We start from the raw sequence: 20,346 nt of genomic DNA, 5'->3' as shown, positions 1-20,346 counted from the left end.
GCTCCGACGAGCTCAGCGCGAGCTCGAGCATGCCCATCCGCGAGCCCGCCACGGTCAGGATGACACCCGCCGTGTCTACAGACAGCCCCGCACGTCATCGATCCCAGCTGCCGTGCTATCTGCACTACCGCGTCAAGGTGACAAGCGCCTGTGTATGAAGGCAATCTCGGTCGTCGGCTGCCCCGGCGACGGGAATGGGAACTGCTTTGACAGCAAGCGCGCGCACTTTCAACCCAACTCCTTCCTGAAATCGTGAAAGCCTACATCACCGAAAAGTACAAAGGAGTAGCAGAACAGTCGCAACAATGACTATCATCTGCTGTTCCAGTGATTGATGTCCGTGGTGCCCCGTGTTTGCGTGCTGTACCCGCTTGTGCAGATCAAGCTGCATCAAGTATTGATGTTCGTGAAAAACCGCACTCGTGTACAAGGACTCGAGATGTTCGAGATCTATCAAGTACTTTGCATCTACTACAACGCCTCGCTGATATTTCCGAGCGGGACAGACTCTCCAACCTGGCCGAATATGCATCCGCACTGAGGTTGACACCCCCTCCTACCAGTCATGTGGACGACAAGATTGATACAGACTCCGTCGAGTTCCTCACCATGTTGGCGTATCGGTCAAATCTGTCGCTGCCCATGTTCGTGTGTCTGATACGCGGGCAGACCAAGGAGGATGGTAGGCCCAACAAAGCCTTGTATGAGTTGTCCAACAAGCCAGCAGCAAACCCAGACCTATTTTGCCAGTGGAATGGCGTTGTCAGGGAAGGAGTACGTCCACGTTGGACGATGACGAAGCCGGATCGGCAAGTAATTCGGCCCTCCAATCACAAGAGCGCCATTGTTCATTCTGCCGAAGTCCTCAAACCCATCAGGAAGGGTCAGCGAGATGGCCGCTATCTCGTACTCAACGCGAGTGTGCTCGACTTGTGGTCTGAGATATTCCTCAGCCCGGTTGGAGTGGTTGACAAGGCCGGCAACGAGACACGGATAATTAACGACTACTCATATCCTGATGGGGCATCGGTGAACGACTTTACGGATCGCTCCAATCTCCTACAACCCTCCCCGCGATATTGCGCGCCGGATCCACGATTTACGCACGGCCCAGCCTGATGATGACGTGTTATTGATGCTTGGAGACGTCTCCGGTGCCTTTCGTCACGTGCCTGTCCACGAGGATGCCGTGCACATGTTTGCTTTTGCCATCGACGACTACGTAGTCATCAATTTGGCCTGTGGCTTTGGCTGGTGTGGGTCGCCAGCCTTTTACTCTCTAGCGGGGTCTGCCATCAATGATATTTATGAGGGTTCGCACTCGTCGGACTCCTCGACCCACAATGCGTCCCCCTTTCGTGGGAATGTATGGTGTGATGATCACACGTGTGTTGAGATTGATGAGGGGCGAAGATGCCACGATGCCAATGTTGCGCTACGAAAAGCAATGGCCACTGTCTTAGGGCCGACAGCAATCAATGACCGGAAGTTTACCCCGTGGCGCTCCAAGAATCTTGTACTTGGCTTAATGTGGGACGCCGCCGACGGCACCGTATCCATCCCAGCGGAAAAACTACAGAGGGCTACCACCAAAGTCGACCAAGTTCTCAATGCCGGACGTGCCTCCAAATCCGACCTCCAGAAGCTTCTCGGTGTGTTTCGCCACGTGGCCTCATGCTTTCCATCCGCTAGGGCCTTTTACCAGAGGGCTCACACGGCAACCGTGGCAATGCTGCCTTACGGAGCCCGCGCCCTTGACACCGATACCATCGAAAATTTGCGGTGGTTCAGAGCGGTCATGCTCAACCAAGACCGGTTTAATGGGATTCCAGTATCACACTTTGCTGCAACAACGCCCCCGCGCATAATCGTGGAGATGGATGCTTCCAACACAGGTCTGTGTGCTTTGGACACCAGCCGGCGTGAGTATATCCGACTGCAATACAGGGGCGAAGAATGCGCAGAGCTCCAGAGTGGGTCGTACCAGAATTCGATCAACGTACGCGAACTTCAGAGTGCTGTGCTCGCCGCACTCTTGTGGGGACCGCACTGGCAGAATGCATCTCCGACACAGCCCACCCACGTCCAGTTTCACATCGACAATATGAGCGCTGTTTCGTGAGCGAGTCGTCGGTACAGCCGCCACCCTACGGCGCAGCTCTACAATCGACTGATCTCTATGGTTGAGCTCAAGTATGGCCTATTCTTCACTGCCATCCACATTCCTGGCAAGCTTAACACAATGGCGGATGCGGGATCACGGGCGTGGACTGAATCTCATCCATTATGGGCAACGTGGTCTGATCTTTCATGTGCGTGGACGCAGGTGAACGTCGTACCTCCCTTCGACAATCTCTCAAGCGTGTGGGAGCGATTCTGTGCAGTCACGCCCTGGCCAGATCGTCAAACATGAAATACAACGCAAACTGGAAGCAATGGCGCCGCTTTTGTAAACTGATGGGTTGGCACACCTGGCTACCAGACTCCGGTCGGGCAAGTTCCAACAAGCTGATTTATTTCGCAATTTACCTCTGGAAATATGGTGGAAACAATGCACGCCGCGGCAACCAGCACAACACGATCCAGTCCAAGTTGTCCAGCGTCATCTGGTATCACCGTCGCTATTGTGGCCTGCAGCTTCGTCGGTCGCCCCAAATGACCATCCTGCTCCAAGGCATCAAGAGGATGTCCGACCCAGTCCGCAAGAAACAACCCGTTACGCCCGCATTCCTCCGTCTGCTGCGGCGCTTTCTCAACTTCACGCAGCCGAGGGATCGCCTTTTGTGGGGCAGCGTCCTTATCGGGTATTTCTTTCTGTTGAGGAGATCTGAATATCTCGCCATCGGCAAGCGGCGATCATTATATTGTCTCCAGACCAAAGATGTTTTCTTCGCTGACTCGAATGGTAACCAAGTCACCGCGTCAAGCACAAGCGCAATCACAATCGGCCTACGAGGAGCCAAGAACGACCAGTACGGGCGGGGATCATGGCGCACCATGCACCAATCTGGCGATCGATCACTATGCCCGGTCTGAGCCTTAAAACACATTCTCCGAGCGCGTCGTGACCTGAATGCTGTCCAACACAAGTATCTATGCGCGAAGCTCGACACGAAAACAGTAGCAACAGCGATCAAGCGTACGGCACGAAAGGCTGGAGTACCCGAGTCCAACTACTCGACACACTCCTTGAGAAGCGGAGGTGCCAGCGCTCTGCTCGCTGGAAAAGCGGATGGCCTCGCGATCAAACTACTGGGCCGGTGGATGTCGCGGTGTGTCGAAGAGTATCCAGTGCAATCGGCCAAATCAACGAGGGACCTCGCCAAGCGAATGATCTAGCCTCGCCACCATTCCAGCGCGGACTCGCAAATCAAGGCATTGGGGGCGCTCGCCACGCCCTCGAATTCAAGTCGAGGCAAAATATATTCATGTGCCCCCCTTACGCCGGTGAGATGGACGCATGAGGAAATTTTTAGCTGCGAATCACTCGCTGAAATGGTCGGAGAAGGCAATGGCAAGCGCGCAGTTCGGTGGCTATACGGAGACGGTGAAGTGGCTTTACTTCCACTTGGGGATGAAGCTCTTGCCGGAGTTTGCGGTTAATGCGGCGCGCAGTGGTAACATCCGTCTTCTGGAATTCTTAAACAAGGGAACGGATTTCTGTCGCAACTCAACCGTCTTCTTCACAGGAGACGGTAACAAGCACCCCGAAGTAGTGGAATGGTACAAGGACCACTACGGCAACCCACGCAAGCGCAAGTGGTCGTGAAAAAAGAGTCGTTTAGTGAGGTATCAAAATTCAATTCAAGTTTAATTAGCATTGGTTTCACGGATATATTTGATTTTTATTTGAATTTACCGAAAAAAGCATCGGTGGTATCTCAAAAAAACTAATTATCGCTTACAATTTTTTGTGCCTAAGTATTATACTGAGATAGCAGTGGCCGATAGATGCTGCTAGGCAGCCCAAATCGGGTTAATTCGCGCCTCGATAACTGAAGCCAGTAAACTGAGGCCGGTATCGTGGCCCTTTGTCACTGGCAGTCTTTCGACTGGTGACCCAGTAACTGGAGCCGGTAACTGAGTCCGATCTCGAGTCACTAGTTTTTTGTCTTCTAGAGATCAGGGCATGATTTCAGCCATTTCGCATTCTAAATCAACCGGCACCTACGTACGTACCTATTCCCCTGCTTTTCCGTTATCTCGCGAGCTACAACGATTGCACAGTACAGCCACAAGTTCCCTAAACTAACATGGTCGCGCGTTTTTCGCCTTAATTCGCCACTATCCGTATCAGGTTCACTACGACGCTGAATTCGAGACGTGGTTTTGGCTGACTGTTGTAGTTGACGTCGCAGGCCGTGTCTACCTCGGTCTCGCTGATAGACGCCATGGGACTTCAGCTATTGTGCAATTTCGCATTCTACCACTAAACCAAGCAGCCGGCCTACGTACCTAGCCACCCGCCTCTATAACGATTGCTGGAGCACCACCCGCTAGGGCCCCGCAATGACTAGGATAGGGGGGGGACGATACAATTCGATCCATAGCAGCAGAGCCCGAGCTACGAGTGCTCAAGTGGCTGTATACCTGCGAGCCCAAGATATTCATGTGGTGTGAGAAGAGAAAATTCAAGTATGCCTCGCTCAAGGGCAGGAAGGACGTGGTGTACTGGCTGGCGAAATGGTTCCCTGATACAGTCCGATCTCTGAAATTTGCTGCTCGTGGAGGCGAATTGGGCCTCATCAAGTGGCTGATAAGCAATACAAAATGGGATACAGACCTCGAGTGTGCGTTCTATCAAGCTGTCAAGGCGGGACACGTCGATTCTGCCAAATTCCTATTCGGCTACAAGCCGACAATGAACAAAATGCTTAGGCCACGTCAGTCAATTGAATGCCTGGAAATGCTGGAGTAGCTCCATGCGATTAAATTTCACGATCTCAGCGAGTCCGTGTTGCTTCATGCCGTGGAGAGAGGGCACTTCGAAATGGTGCAATGGCTACACGTGAACTATTCAAAGCTTTTCACGACAGAGGTGATAGATTTCGCAGCGGCAAATGGGCATCTAGGGCTGGTCAAGTTTCTGCATGCCAATCGCTCGGAAGGGTGTACGACCAGGGCGATGGACTCTGGAGCGGGGAATGGTCATTTGGAGGTTGTACAATGGCTACACGAGACTCGATCGGAAGGCTGCACTGTCGATGCGATGGATTCTGCAGCTGCCAGTGGTCATATCGATGTCTTGAAGTGGCTCCAAGCTAATCGAGGTGAAGGATGCACGCTGGAGGCGATTGAATTAGCGCTGTAGAACAACCACCTAAACACGGCAAGGTGGCTTCACGTGAATCGAGGCCTGGGGATTCCAGATGAGTTCACAAACCGAGCAGCACAGCAAGGGAACCTCGAGCTGCTCACATGGCTGCTCTCCAATGGGAAAGGAAAATGGTCTAAAGAAACGATGGACGCAGCGGCAAGTCACGGGCATCTCGAGGTTGTGAAGTTTCTGCATAACCACCGTCGTGGAGGCTGCACCCGAAGTGCAATGACCAAAGCAGCGCAGACCAACCACTTGGATGTGATCAAATGGCTGCGCGCGAATAGGCGGAAAGCCAGCACAGAAGCGGCGATGAACGCGGCGGCGGCGTGTGGCTGTCTTCGGGTGGTGAAGTGGCTCTATGAGAACGGCCAAGGCGGGTGCGCAGTATCTGCCATGACTAATGCAGCTAGTTGTGGCTACCTCAATGTCGTGAAGTTTTTAGCTGCGAATTACTCGCTGGATTGGTCAGAGGAGGCAATTGCAAAGGCAGTGTTACACGGCCAAACCGAGACGGTGAAGTAGCTTTACTCTCACTTGGGACTGACACTCTTCTCGGAGTTTGTGGTCACTGCGGCTCGCAGTGACAACATCAGTCTTCTGGAGTTCATGAACAAGGAAACGGAGTATTGCCACAACCCGTCAATTTTCTACTCCGGGCGTGGCAACAAGTTCCCCGAAGTGGTGGAATGGTACAAGGACCACTACGACAACCCAAACAAGCGCAAGCACTGAATTTTTCTTTTTTCATCTTTTTATTTCTTCTCCGCATCGGTATCGAAAAGATATACGGTATATCTTTTCCAGGTATCGCTATTTGGACTGATCGTCCAGCTCCTTCCACTTCTTCAGTCAGATTGAAATTTTCTCCGCAGGTGAAGTACGTAGTACATGTACTTGAATTCGTGTTGACTTTGAAACCAGTCCTGGTAATGCCGAGCTTTGTATCTTTTTGTTTTCTAACGTTACTAGTATTTCGAGAATGCAAACGAGAGCTTTACAGCCCGCTAAATATGACAGTCATTTGGTCCCTCCTTCACTATTTTCTCGATGGACAGGTCCATCACTACAAGCAAAGGGCGTATTTCCATCGTCGTACTCGGCTACTCAGATAGCACAATTTTCCTAAGAGCTATCGAAGCTCCATAGTCTCGACGTGAGACGAAAACTAGCCGTGCTTGCACATACGAAGATGATCTCGAGACGGCGCACCGCAGTCTCACAGGACCCTGGTCTACCACTTGTGAATTCGCCCCCAGTAACTCCAACCAATTTCCTGCACCTCGACGCGATGTTCCGACGTGTGGAAGCCTCAGAAAGGAGTTCTTCGTACCTGAGCTCCCTCAAGCTCCCGCATCAAGACGCGTACGACCAGCTAGCGGACTCCTGCGAAGAAGACGGTCACTCCAACAACCAAGGCGCCTTGAGGGACGAAGGAGCCCCCAGTCTGCTGTCTGGCGAGTCCTGCGGCCTCCTAACTCAGTACGCAGCGGTGGGGCTCATGATGGGGGCTCTACCAAGCGCCACCACGCCGTTCCTCGGCTACTACCTCAACATGGAAGGCCAAGCCACGACGTCAGCGCGCGCGTTGCTCGCCATCCCGTGGTCCGTCAAGGTTTTCATCGGCATTACGTCGGACTGCTTCCCTATCTGCGGGTTCCGTCGTCGACCGTTCATGATCCTGGGCTGGAGTCTGTGCACGATTTGCCTGGTGGCTATGGCGATGCTGCCGCTGGACAGACCGTACTTCCCTGAAGCATCGTGGAGAACGCTCGAGCCCAGTCAGTACACGGCCCACGAGATCGCCGCCATCAACTACAACGCGCCAGACACTGGAGGCAAGTACGTCGTGCTCATGATGCTGGCGACGCTTGGATACGTCATCGCTGACGTTGCAGCCGACGGCGTCGTCGTTGAATACGCTCAACGAGAGCCTATCGCCATCCGAGGACGCACGCAGACTGCGATCTACACGGTTCGCAGCATCTTCAGCATCTTCGGCAGCCTTTTGATCGGATTCGGGCTGAGTTCGCCTCCTTACGGTGGGGATTTCGACTTCGGTATTAGCTTCCCAGTCTGTGCGATCGTGCTGGCCGTCTTCTGTGTTCCAGTGATCCCCATGACCTGGTACTTCGTCTCGGAGCAGCGAGTAATGGCGCCGAACCCAAAGGAGTACATGAACGTCATGTGGGAGACAATGCAGAGCCGCGCGGTCTACCAGGTCATCGCCTACAGTTTCTTCTCGGGCGTCTTCGGCGGCATCAGCTACGTGGCGTCGGATCCGGTCACGATGTATTGGGCGCGGGCTACGAGCTTCAACATCTCCGTCTCGCAGATCATTGGATCGGGAGTGACGGCTCTCACGCTGGCGCTGATGGGACGTTATGGTCTGGACTGGGACTGGAGGCGGGTCATTGTCGTCACCACAATTGCAGTAGTTGCGCTGGATTCGGTGTGCACCATGCTCACCACGTGGGCGGTTGTACGCAACCAGTGGTTCTGGCTCGGCCTGCCTGTCGTGGAGACCGTCCCAGCGAGCGTCAACTTCATCGTCTCGAGCTTTGTGGTCGTGGAGCTGGCCGACAAGGGCAACGAAGCTGCTATCTACGGACTGCTGACGACGGTGGGCAACCTCAGCAACCCCTTCTCGGCCACTCTGACCAAGGCCATCAACGAGCCCTTTGCCGTGAGCAACCGAGACATCATGAACGACTCGCACACCACACGCCGCGACGTCACAATCACCGTCCTCATTTCGTACACGTGCAAGCTCCTCTCGCTGGTGTTTCTCGTGTGGCTGCCCCGACAGAAGGCTCAGACGCAAGAGCTGAAGGCTAGTAGCCAACGTAGCAAGGTGCTAGGCGCGGTTACGATCTCGTACTGCCTGTTCGCGCTGGCGTGGTCGCTGCTCATTAACTTGCTCAGTATGTTTGCGAGCACGAGGTGCTTGAAGATCGTAGGCGGCTGCTGAGGTGCAAGGAGGTAGCGTGCTATAATATCACGAACAGCCGATGGGGTTGTACTCTGACTGTGAGACGAACTAAGCACGAGAATGGAACAAACTCCTCGCGATCTTTTAGTTGAAGCTGCATTCGCTGGTCGTACCGACAATGAAAACTTTGCAGTTGTCTCAAACCTGCGATCCGTTAGTAACTTGATCCACTTGTTGTCGTGACCAGGGAAGGAAGGAAAATTGCGGCGGCTTTGGCGCAGTTGCAGCATCAGCAAGCCTCAAGTTCAACAGCTAAACCTCGTGCTCAGCCTTGACTCCAGGTGGCTCTAGCAATCAGCTGAAGCGCGTGCCTTACTTTCGCTGACAATGGCGTCGTGGGTGACAGCAGCTGAATGGTGCATAAGCTGCCGCGTCTCCGTAAGACCGGACTGCACTCCGGCTAGCCGCAATGACGGCAAAGGTCCGACCCAAAACCTCCAGCGGAGCCAACACAGCACTGGCAATGACTTGGAGGCATTTGAGCAAGCAGTTGTCAAGCCGCACTCCGTGGATACTGGTGGTCACGTTTGAAGAAGGTCAACGAAATCGTAGAGCTCGAGCAGATAGTTTATCGTATGATACTGAACCGTCTTGATCAAGATCGGACCTCCTCGCTTCACAATAGGCAGATCGTACGTCTGGCTGGGGACGGACGATGTCGTGAGCATTAAGCAACAAGCTACCGCTGCCGCTATCGTGGCAACGAGGGGCTCAATTGTCGGCGGAAGTCGTCACATGGGCGTGCAGACCTCCGCAGCTGCAGCGGCGTTGTGTGGCGTAATATAGGCAAACGCGCACGACCTCGAGCGGTCAGGTTGTGCCTTGCAATAGAGTCTACGCTGGCTGGTTGCTGCGCAGCTCGCCGAAAACTGGTTCTTTCGCGCGTCCGCCGTCTCACCAAGCAGAACTGTGCGACGATCCGCCATACTTTATCCAACATAAATTTGTTTTGACAAGCGAACATAAACCAGTCCAGCCGACACTGCAAGAACCTGCTGAGGGTGCTGTTTGTACTGTACTCTTGCAGCTTTTAGCTTCCTGCCCCACACAGATTGAATATTGTCTTTGGAGTTCCACTGGGGTACAGTGCATGCATTACATGTATCTTTCTAAGCTAACAACAACAGAGAAGCTCGAACGTTTCAATGGTCCACAACCAGCCGTTTTTTTCTGCTTGGTGTTGGTGTCGATTAGACGAAAACTTCAGAATTGAAGTTGTAGGGATGGACCCCGTCAACTACTGGCCCATCAACAACTTGCAAGTGGCCACCCAACACCTACCGAAAACGCACGTGCGCCTTGCAGAGCATGAACGCAGAGCCCCCTGAACACAGCAGGACACTGGAGAAATCTAAGCCTGGTACAATACATATAGGGCTTTCACATGTCGCTTTCGCGATTGTGCTTCGTGTGGCGAAACTACAACAACAGAGACGGGAGACGCACTTCCAGCAATCGTCTGAGCCAAGCACGTACTAGTAGGTAGCTTGCGCGTCGGACTTGCACGGAGTAGGCGGTGACCTAAGCGCCAACGACGATTCATTCTTCATTTTGCCGCCTTCCGTACAAGCCAATCAAGTAACGAAGCAAGCCAGGATGCCGCCGCAGACAGTCACTGACGAGATGTACTCGGAGGTGGCCACGCCTAAGGCCGCTGAGCCCACCACCTTCGACAAGGCCAACAAGGAGGCGGAGCGCAGCATCAAGCCCAACTGGATCCTGTACAGCAGCGTCCTCGTGGCTCTGCTCCAGCCGTTCCAGAGCGGTTGGTCCACCTCGCAGACGAACCTGACGCAGTACAACGACACCGACCAGTGCAATGCGCGCCCCGTGGTGGAGGGCACGTGCCTCATGTTCCCGGGTCACTCCAAGTTGGAGTGGACGTTCGCCGTCAACGCGTGGATCTTCGGCGGCATGATCGGCTCTCTGTTCTGCGGTCACTTCAGCGATCTATGGGGGCGCAAGAAGCTGCTGTTCGTCAACTGCGCGTTCATCGTCGTCGGCGCAGTGATCCAAGCCTCCGTGTCCAACATTTGGGCTTTCGCAGTGGGCCGCGTCGTGTCTGGTATCGCTTCGGGTGTTGCTACGGGCACACTGGGTTCGTACATCAACGAACTGTCCCCGCCGCACCTCCGCAACATCCTCGGTCTGGGTCTGCAGATCTCCGTGACCATGGGTATCGTGCTCCCCGCCATCGCCTTCTTCTTCGCCAACACGAGCAGCGGCTGGCGATACCTGACCGGCTTCCCGATCATCCTCGCGGCCATCTTCCTCCTCTTGGCTCCGACCATGTGCGTTGAGAGTCCCGCGTGGCTGCTGATGAAGAACCGCCGCGAGGAAGCCAAGCAGGTCATCGCTCGTCTCTACGGCGAAGAGAACGTCCAAGTGGCGCTCAACTGGCTCGAGTCGTCGAGCAAGTCCAACCAGTCGGAGCTGGGTGAAGCCAACAACGAGTCCGAAGTGAAGGAATCGCTGTTCTCGCCTCGGTACCGTAAGCAACTGGCCGCTGCTATTCTGCTGTCCTGCGCCCAGCAGCTCTCGGGTATCAACGCCGTGTTCTACTACTCCAGCAGCATCTTCGCTGACGCTGGCATCTCGGATTCGCGCATCGGAACGCTGATCATCGACTTCATCAACATCTTCCCCGGCTTCGCTGCCGGTGCCCTGGCCGTGCGCTTCGGCAACCGTCAAATGATCCTGTGGGGCATCGCCAGCATGTGCATCATGGCCGTCTGCATGATCATCGCCTTCCTCGTGGACGTGCCGGCGCTGTCGATCGTCTTTACGGCGCTGTACGTCATCGCGTTCGGCGCGACGCTCGGACCGCTAGTTTGGGTCGTCACCGCCGACCTATTCCCGGACTCGATCCGCGCCAGCGGCTCGTCGCTCTGCATCGGCATCAACTGGCTGTGCAACTTGGTCGTGGGCGTCGCCTACCCGTACATCTCGGACGCGCTGGATGACTACGCGTACCTGCCGTTCGTGGTGCTGCTCGTGATCTTCTACCTGCTGGCGCTAAAGCTGGTGCCCGAGACCTCGGGCAAGAGCAGCGAGGAGATCCAGGCCGAGTTCGACTCCCGTCAGAAGAACTAGGTAACGGTAGCCTGTTACAGTAGCGGCAGTGATTCAAGACTATGCATAAGAACAACGAAAAATATATTGAAAAATGTTTGATATCAACCAAAATAACTTCTTGTTTTTCTAAAAGCTAAAGTAAAAACGTGTTAACTCCCGAAGGAGTGGGGTGTAGCACCACTGTAGACCGCCAACGCCGCTCATTCTCGACAATTCGGCTGCAATCCATTTCGTGGATGACGGGCACCTGTGGACGAAATTGATTTTTCTTCTTGATCCCGTTGACGTCTTTGGATGCGATTAACAAATCACCAAGCCATCTGTTTCCGTCCCCATACAACTTCCAAGTCATTTCAACCCGGGTCGGGATTCCCAAACCCGTTTGTCTCTTTTAGTCCATCCATATCTTTTTGTTTCATCAACACTTTTTTTTCCGGTCTCGCTTTGTGTGCTCCCAATCACAAGCTCCGACTGACGTCATTCCCCTATCTGAGCCCGAGAGCCAAAGTTAAAGCCATGCCGTCCTTCAAGTCCGTCCAAGTGCACACCAAGTCCAAGGACTTCCGCGCGGCCACCAAGATCGTGGACGTGCCGGAAGTGCCGGCACCGGCTGCCGGCAACGTCGTGGTCAAGAACCACTACTTGGGCATCAACGCCACCGACATCAACCTCACTGCCGGCGCCTACACCGGCACGCTGCCGCCCCCGTTCGGCTGCGGCCTGGAGGCTGCCGGCATCGTGTCGGCCATCGGCGAGGGCGTGACCACCGTAAAGGTGGGCGACGCCGTCGCGTACCAGAAGTTCGGCGCCTTCGCCGAGTACGTGGAGGTGCCGGCGGCCAACCTGATCAAGACGCCGGAGCTGTCGCCGGCAGTGCTGACCATGACGGTGGGCGGCATCTCGGCCTCCATCGCGCTGGAGCAGATCGGAGAGATGAAGTCGAACGAGACGGTGTTCGTGTCGGCGGCTGCCGGCGGCACCGGCCAGTACGTCGTGCAGCTGGCCAAGCTGGCCGGCAACCACGTCATCGGCACGTGCAGTTCGGACGAGAAGGTGGCGCACCTCAAGAAGCTCGGCTGCGACCGCGTGATCAACTACACCAAGGAGGACGTGGACGCCGTGCTCAAGAAGAAGTACCCCAACGGCGTGGACCTCGTGTTCGAGACTGTCGGCGGCGACATGTTCAAGGCCGTGACCGGCAACCTGGCGGTGCACGCGCGCGTGATCGTGTTCGGCTACATCTCGGGCTACCACGGGGACAAGTCGGCCGAGCCCATGCTCGTGAACCAGCTCAACCCGACGCTGCTCATGAAGTCAGCCAGCGTGCGCGGCTTCCTGCTGCACAACCACGCCAAGTTCATCCCGTCGCACATCGAGCGGCTGCTCAAGCTCATGGCCGAGGGCAAGCTCAACCCAGGCGTGGACCCGACCGAGTTCCGCGGACTCGAGAGCATCCCAGAGGCCATCGACTTCATGTACGCGCGCAAGAACATCGGCAAGCTCATCATCAAGCTCGAGTGAACTTTGTAAGTCCGAGATAAGGCTAAACACACAGGATCGATAAGTAATACCAATGCACATTCCCACCTTTGTCACACGTCTTACTGGGCTATTCTGCTACCGTAAAAATCGTTAATTAAACCAAGAACCTTCAGAGAACGACACTTGGTCAAGAAGGTCTTCTATCAGAGCAAGTGCGTATTCATGCCACCACAGGGTTACGGTGTAACTATTTGGACTTAACTGCCGTCTCTGCATACATCGAATACATTCCGGTCAACGTTAAGAACATCTCTTTGCCGAATAAAACAAAATATACTCACGGTGACCCCGCCTTCCATCCTTTTGTGAAGTTCAGAAGTATCCTTACTCTGCGTAGCCGCGTTTGAACCGCCCCCCAGCCCGCGATTGAAACCCTTTACGAAGAAAACGAAAACCGATCTTCCACGCTCTCGCACTCTCTACGAATCACAGGATTCAGGTTTGCCAACGTCCACGTCGTACTCCAATTGGAGCCACGGTCGAGCAAAAGTTGTCCACAGAAGTTTCGCCCTAGGACAGTCCCAGAAAATATGCCCGAGCGTAATGTACTTTGCTCCGATACATGAATTATGGGGGCATCCCCAATGCCCTTGGGTTCGGTCAAACCGACTGAGCCCATGCGTTTTGATCCGATAAATTAGGCGCTCACCCCATGCGTCCAGGCCTATCCAACGACGAATATGTTTCCACGTCACCGATTCGAGTCCCTTGTACAGGGCTCCGTGAACAGTCTGCCACCGTTCCGTCCTCTCTTGTAAACATTTCTTGCCCGCCATGAACCGGTGTTGGCGAATACGCAGTTTAAACGTCCTCCGAGTACATGTCCATCGTCTTTTACCTGCCCACAGGCAAGCCAAACGGTCCAAATGGGGGTGTGGGTGTAAGTCCGTAATGAGTGCTGTCGACCCAATCGAGACCTGGACAGCTCGTAATAACGCCTGCCGCGATAGAACTGGAAAGTAGCGCTGCTCCGTTTCGCCGACGATGGTCAGCTTGGCCATCTTCGGCTCAGTAGGCTCGATACGGAGTTCGTATGGATGGTCCGTGCACGAAGTCACTAGTCGCACCTCCTCCTTATGAGTCGATACAAAAGCAATTCCAGAGAAATTCAACAGGAGCAACCAGATAAACTGGTTGAGCAGGCGTCGAAACGTGAGAGACGGCTTACTGACTGGGCATCCAGCTTTCATCACTTGAAATGCCAGATGCGAATCATCAATATGTATCCACCGAAGTACATCATGTACTGGTGAGTGGTTCCCCGTCAGACTAGAAGAGCATAGGTCAGGTAGTACGCGGTCGCCATTAGCCGTGAAGAACAGCAGATGTCGAATTTCCATGCTCGGTTCGTGCTAGAAGAGCTGGTGGAGTGCCACCGAATTGAAATGTGAAGCAGGATTCAGGTCTGCCAACGTCCACGTCGTACCCCAATTGGAGCCACGGTCGAGCAAAAGTTGTCCACAGAAGTTTCGCCCTAGGACAGTCCCAGAAAATATGCCCGAGCGTAATGTACTTTGCTCCGATACATGAATTATGGGGGTATCCCCAATGCCCTTGGGTTCGGTCAAATCGACTGAGCCCATGCGTTTTGATCCGATAAATTAGGCGCTCACCCCATGCGTCCAGGCCTATCCAACGACGAATATGTTTCCACGTCACCGATTCGAGTCCCTTGTACAGGGCTCCGTGAACAGTCTGCCACCGTTCCGTCCTCTCTTGTAAACATTTCTTGCCCGCCATGTCCCGGTGTTGGCGAATACGCAGTTTAAACGTCCTCCGAGTACATGTCCATCGTCTTTTACCTGCCCACAGGTAAGCCAAACGGTCCAAATGGGGGTGTGGGTGTAAGTCCGTAATGAGTGCTGTCGACCCAATCGAGACCTGGACAGCTCGTAATAACGCCTGCCGCGATAGAACTGGAAAGTAGCGCTGCTCCGTTTCGCCGACGATGGTCAGCTTGGCCATCTTCGGCTCAGTAGGCTCGATACGGAGTTCGTATGGATGGTCCGTGCACGAAGTCACTAGTCGCACCTCCTCCTTATGAGTCGATACAAAAGCAATTCCAGAGAAATTCAACAGGAGCAACCAGATAAACTGGTTGAGCAGGCGTCGAAACGTGAGAGACGGCTTACTGACTGGGCATCCAGCTTTCATCACTTGAAATGCCAGATGCGAATCATCAATATGTATCCACCGAAGTACATCATGTACTGGTGAGTGGTTCCCCGTCAGACTAGAAGAGCATAGGTCAGGTAGTACGCGGTCGCCATTAGCCGTGAAGAACAGCAGATGTCGAATTTCCATGCTCGGTTCGTGCTAGAAGAGCTGGTGGAGTGCCACCGAATTGAAATGTGAAGCAGGATTCAGGTCTGCCAACGTCCACGTCGTACCCCAATTGGAGCCACGGTCGAGCAAAAGTTGTCCACAGAAGTTTCGCCCTTGGACAGTCCCAGAAAATATGCCCGAGCGTAATGTACTTTGCTCCGCTACATGAATTATGGGGGCATCCCCAATGCCCTTGGGTTCGGTCAAACCGACTGAGCCCATGCGTTTTGATCCGATAAATTAGGCGCTCACCCCATGCGTCCAGGCCTATCCAACGACGAATATGTTTCCACGTCACCGATTCGAGTCCCTTGTACAGGGCTCCGTGAACAGTCTGCCACCGTTCCGTCCTCTCTTGTAAACATTTCTTGCCCGCCATGTCCCGGTGTTGGCGAATACGCAGTTTAAACGTCCTCCGAGTACATGTCGATCGTCTTTTACCTGCCCACAGGTAAGCCAAACGGTCCAAATGGGGGTGTGGGTGTAAGTCCGTAATGAGTGCTGTCGACCCAATCGAGACCTGGACAGCTCGTAATAACGCCTGCCGCGATAGAACTGGAAAGTAGCGCTGCTCCGTTTCGCCGACGATGGTCAGCTTGGCCATCTTCGGCTCAGTAGGCTCGATACGGAGTTCGTATGGATGGTCCGTGCACGAAGTCACTAGTCGCACCTCCTCCTTATGAGTCGATACAAAAGCAATTCCAGAGAAATTCAACAGGAGCAACCAGATAAACTGGTTGAGCAGGCGTCGAAACGTGAGAGACGGCTTACTGACTGGGCATCCAGCTTTCATCACTTGAAATGCCAGATGCGAATCATCACTATGTATCCACCGAAGTACATCATGTACTGGTGAGTGGTTCTCCGTCAGACTAGAAGAGCATAGGTCAGGTAGTACGCGGTCGCCATTAGCCGTGAAGAACAGCAGATGTCGAATTTCCATGCTCGGTTCGTGCTAGAAGAGCTGGTGGAGTGCCACCGAATTGAAATGTGAAGCAGGATTCAGGTCTGCCAACGTCCACGTCGTACCCCAATTGGAGCCACGGTCGAGCAAAAGTTGTCCACAGAAGTTTCGCCCTTGGACAGTCCCAGAAAATATGCCCGAGCGTAATGTACTTTGCTCCGATACATGAATTATGGGGGCATCCCCAATGCCCTTGGGTTCGGTCAAACCGACTGAGCCCATGCGTTTTGATCCGATAAATTAGGCGCTCACCCCATGCGTCCAGGCCTATCCAACGACGAATATGTTTCCACGTCACCGATTCGAGTCCCTTGTACAGGGCTCCGTGAACAGTCTGCCACCGTTCCGTCCTCTCTTGTAAACATTTCTTGCCCGCCATGTCCCGGTGTTGGCGAATACGCAGTTTAAACGTCCTCCGAGTACATGTCCATCGTCTTTTACCTGCCCACAGGCAAGCCAAACGGTCCAAATGGGGGTGTGGGTGTAAGTCCGTAATGAGTGCTGTCGACCCAATCGAGACCTGGACAGCTCGTAATAACGCCTGCCGCGATAGAACTGGAAAGTAGCGCTGCTCCGTTTCGCCGACGATGGTCAGCTTGGCCATCTTCGGCTCAGTAGGCTCGATATGGAGTTCGTATGGATGGTCCGTGCACGAAGTCACTAGTCGCACCTCCTCCTTATGAGTCGATACAAAAGCAATTCCAGAGAAATTCAACAGGAGCAACCAGATAAACTGGTTGAGCAGGCGTCGAAACGTGAGAGACGGCTTACTGACTGGGCATCCAGCTTTCATCACTTGAAATGCCAGATGCGAATCATCAATATGTATCCACCGAAGTACATCATGTACTGGTGAGTGGTTCCCCGTCAGACTAGAAGAGCATAGGTCAGGTAGTACGCGGTCGCCATTAGCCGTGAAGAACAGCAGATGTCGAATTTCCATGCTCGGTTCGTGCTAGAAGAGCTGGTGGAGTGCCACCGAATTGAAATGTGAAGCAGGATTCAGGTCTGCCAACGTCCACGTCGTACCCCAATTGGAGCCACGGTCGAGCAAAAGTTGTCCACAGAAGTTTCGCCCTAGGACAGTCCCAGAAAATATGCCCGAGCGTAATGTACTTTGCTCCGATACATGAATTATGGGGGTATCCCCAATGCCCTTGGGTTCGGTCAAACCGACTGAGCCCATGCGTTTTGATCCGATAAATTAGGCGCTCACCCCATGCGTCCAGGCCTATCCAACGACGAATATGTTTCCACGTCACCGATTCGAGTCCCTTGTACAGGGCTCCGTGAACAGTCTGCCACCGTTCCGTCCTCTCTTGTAAACATTTCTTGCCCGCCATGTCCCGGTGTTGGCGAATACGCAGTTTAAACGTCCTCCGAGTACATGTCCATCGTCTTTTACCTGCCCACAGGTAAGCCAAACGGTCCAAATGGGGGTGTGGGTGTAAGTCCGTAATGAGTGCTGTCGACCCAATCGAGACCTGGACAGCTCGTAATAACGCCTGCCGCGATAGAACTGGAAAGTAGCGCTGCTCCGTTTCGCCGACGATGGTCAGCTTGGCCATCTTCGGCTCAGTAGGCTCGATACGGAGTTCGTATGGATGGTCCGTGCACGAAGTCACTAGTCGCACCTCCTCCTTATGAGTCGATACAAAAGCAATTCCAGAGAAATTCAACAGGAGCAACCAGATAAACTGGTTGAGCAGGCGTCGAAACGTGAGAGACGGCTTACTGACTGGGCATCCAGCTTTCATCACTTGAAATGCCAGATGCGAATCATCAATATGTATCCACCGAAGTACATCATGTACTGGTGAGTGGTTCCCCGTCAGACTAGAAGAGCATAGGTCAGGTAGTACGCGGTCGCCATTAGCCGTGAAGAACAGCAGATGTCGAATTTCCATGCTCGGTTCGTGCTAGAAGAGCTGGTGGAGTGCCACCGAATTGAAATGTGAAGCAGGATTCAGGTCTGCCAACGTCCACGTCGTACCCCAATTGGAGCCACGGTCGAGCAAAAGTTGTCCACAGAAGTTTCGCCCTAGGACAGTCCCAGAAAATATGCCCGAGCGTAATGTACTTTGCTCCGATACATGAATTATGGGGGCATCCCCAATGCCCTTGGGTTCGGTCAAATCGACTGAGCCCATGCGTTTTGATCCGATAAATTAGGCGCTCACCCCATGCGTCCAGGCCTATCCAACGACGAATATGTTTCCACGTCACCGATTCGAGTCCCTTGTACAGGGCTCCGTGAACAGTCTGCCACCGTTCCGTCCTCTCTTGTAAACATTTCTTGCCCGCCATGTCCCGGTGTTGGCGAATACGCAGTTTAAACGTCCTCCGAGTACATGTCGATCGTCTTTTACCTGCTCACAGGCAAGCCAAACGGTCCAAATGGGGGTGTGGGTGTAAGTCCGTAATGAGTGCTGTCGACCCAATCGAGACCTGGACAGCTCGTAATAACGCCTGCCGCGATAGAACTGGAAAGTAGCGCTGCTCCGTTTCGCCGACGATGGTCAGCTTGGCCATCTTCGGCTCAGTAGGCTCGATACGGAGTTCGTATGGATGGTCCGTGCACGAAGTCACTAGTCGCACCTCCTCCTTATGAGTCGATACAAAAGCAATTCCAGAGAAATTCAACAGATAAACTGGTTGAGCAGGCGTCGAAACGTGAGAGACGGCTTACTGACTGGGCATCCAGCTTTCATCACTTGAAATGCCAGATGCGAATCATCAATATGTATCCACCGAAGTACATCATGTACTGGTGAGTGGTTCCCCGTCAGACTAGAAGAGCATAGGTCAGGTAGTACGCGGTCGCCATTAGCCGTGAAGAACAGCAGATGTCGAATTTCCATGCTCGGTTCGTGCTAGAAGAGCTGGTGGAGTGCCACCGAATTGAAATGTGAAGCAGGATTCAGGTCTGCCAACGTCCACGTCGTACCCCAATTGGAGCCACGGTCGAGCAAAAGTTGTCCACAGAAGTTTCGCCCTAGGACAGTCCCAGAAAATATGCCCGAGCGTAATGTACTTTGCTCCGATACATGAATTATGGGGGCATCCCCAATGCCCTTGGGTTCGGTCAAATCGACTGAGCCCATGCGTTTTGATCCGATAAATTAGGCGCTCACCCCATGCGTCCAGGCCTATCCAACGACGAATATGTTTCCACGTCACCGATTCGAGTCCCTTGTACAGGGCTCCGTGAACAGTCTGCCACCGTTCCGTCCTCTCTTGTAAACATTTCTTGCCCGCCATGTCCCGGTGTTGGCGAATACGCAGTTTAAACGTCCTCCGAGTACATGTCGATCGTCTTTTACCTGCCCACAGGCAAGCCAAACGGTCCAAATGGGGGTGTGGGTGTAAGTCCGTAATGAGTGCTGTCGACCCAATCGAGACCTGGACAGCTCGTAATAACGCCTGCCGCGATAGAACTGGAAAGTAGCGCTGCTCCGTTTCGCCGACGATGGTCAGCTTGGCCATCTTCGGCTCAGTAGGCTCGATACGGAGTTCGTATGGATGGTCCGTGCACGAAGTCACTAGTCGCACCTCCTCCTTATGAGTCGATACAAAAGCAATTCCAGAGAAATTCAACAGGAGCAACCAGATAAACTGGTTGAGCAGGCGTCGAAACGTGAGAGACGGCTTACTGACTGGGCATCCAGCTTTCATCACTTGAAATGCCAGATGCGAATCATCAATATGTATCCACCGAAGTACATCATGTACTGGTGAGTGGTTCCCCGTCAGACTAGAAGAGCATAGGTCAGGTAGTACGCGGTCGCCATTAGCCGTGAAGAACAGCAGATGTCGAATTTCCATGCTCGGTTCGTGCTAGAAGAGCTGGTGGAGTGCCACCGAATTGAAATGTGAAGCAGGATTCAGGTCTGCCAACGTCCACGTCGTACCCCAATTGGAGCCACGGTCGAGCAAAAGTTGTCCACAGAAGTTTCGCCCTAGGACAGTCCCAGAAAATATGCCCGAGCGTAATGTACTTTGCTCCGATACATGAATTATGGGGGTATCCCCAATGCCCTTGGGTTCGGTCAAATCGACTGAGCCCATGCGTTTTGATCCGATAAATTAGGCGCTCACCCCATGCGTCCAGGCCTATCCAACGACGAATAT

General features: G+C 53.7%; 5 protein-coding genes across 5 annotated transcripts; all 5 read left to right on the top strand.

The window, feature by feature from the left end:
• Positions 1-3,460: 3,460 nt before the first annotated feature.
• PHYSODRAFT_340985 (hypothetical protein) lies at positions 3,461-3,769 on the top strand (the record flags this gene model as incomplete). The annotated part of the gene is made up of 1 exon (XM_009539265.1): positions 3,461-3,769. One exon carries the CDS (start codon positions 3,461-3,463, stop codon positions 3,767-3,769), a length of 309 nt encoding a protein of 102 aa, XP_009537560.1.
• Positions 3,770-4,528: 759 nt separating this feature from the next.
• On the top strand, positions 4,529-6,052 carry PHYSODRAFT_529565 (hypothetical protein; the record flags this gene model as incomplete). Its single annotated transcript, XM_009539264.1, has 4 exons — positions 4,529-4,790; positions 5,073-5,228; positions 5,442-5,838; positions 5,914-6,052. Coding segments are annotated over 4 exons (954 nt in total), but the record flags the coding sequence as incomplete, so codon positions are not given.
• A 556-nt stretch (positions 6,053-6,608) lies between these two features.
• PHYSODRAFT_530857 (hypothetical protein) lies at positions 6,609-8,288 on the top strand (the record flags this gene model as incomplete). The annotated part of the gene is made up of 1 exon (XM_009539263.1): positions 6,609-8,288. The coding sequence occupies one exon, from the start codon at positions 6,609-6,611 to the stop codon at positions 8,286-8,288; it is 1,680 nt and encodes a 559-aa protein (XP_009537558.1).
• Positions 8,289-9,932: 1,644 nt separating this feature from the next.
• Positions 9,933-11,455, top strand: PHYSODRAFT_550657 (hypothetical protein; the record flags this gene model as incomplete). The annotated part of the gene is made up of 1 exon (XM_009539262.1): positions 9,933-11,455. The coding sequence occupies one exon, from the start codon at positions 9,933-9,935 to the stop codon at positions 11,400-11,402; it is 1,470 nt and encodes a 489-aa protein (XP_009537557.1). The 3' UTR covers positions 11,403-11,455.
• A 445-nt stretch (positions 11,456-11,900) lies between these two features.
• Positions 11,901-12,905, top strand: PHYSODRAFT_529864 (hypothetical protein; the record flags this gene model as incomplete). The annotated part of the gene is made up of 1 exon (XM_009539261.1): positions 11,901-12,905. One exon carries the CDS (start codon positions 11,901-11,903, stop codon positions 12,903-12,905), a length of 1,005 nt encoding a protein of 334 aa, XP_009537556.1.
• Between the last annotated feature and the right edge of the window lie 7,441 nt (positions 12,906-20,346).

The sequence above is a fragment of the Phytophthora sojae genome (genome assembly GCF_000149755.1).
Source record: "Phytophthora sojae unplaced genomic scaffold PHYSOscaffold_13, whole genome shotgun sequence".
NCBI lineage: Eukaryota > Oomycota > Peronosporomycetes > Peronosporales > Peronosporaceae > Phytophthora > Phytophthora sojae.
Note: the sequence above shows the minus strand (reverse complement) of the source record. Positions and strands in the feature narration are given on the sequence as shown.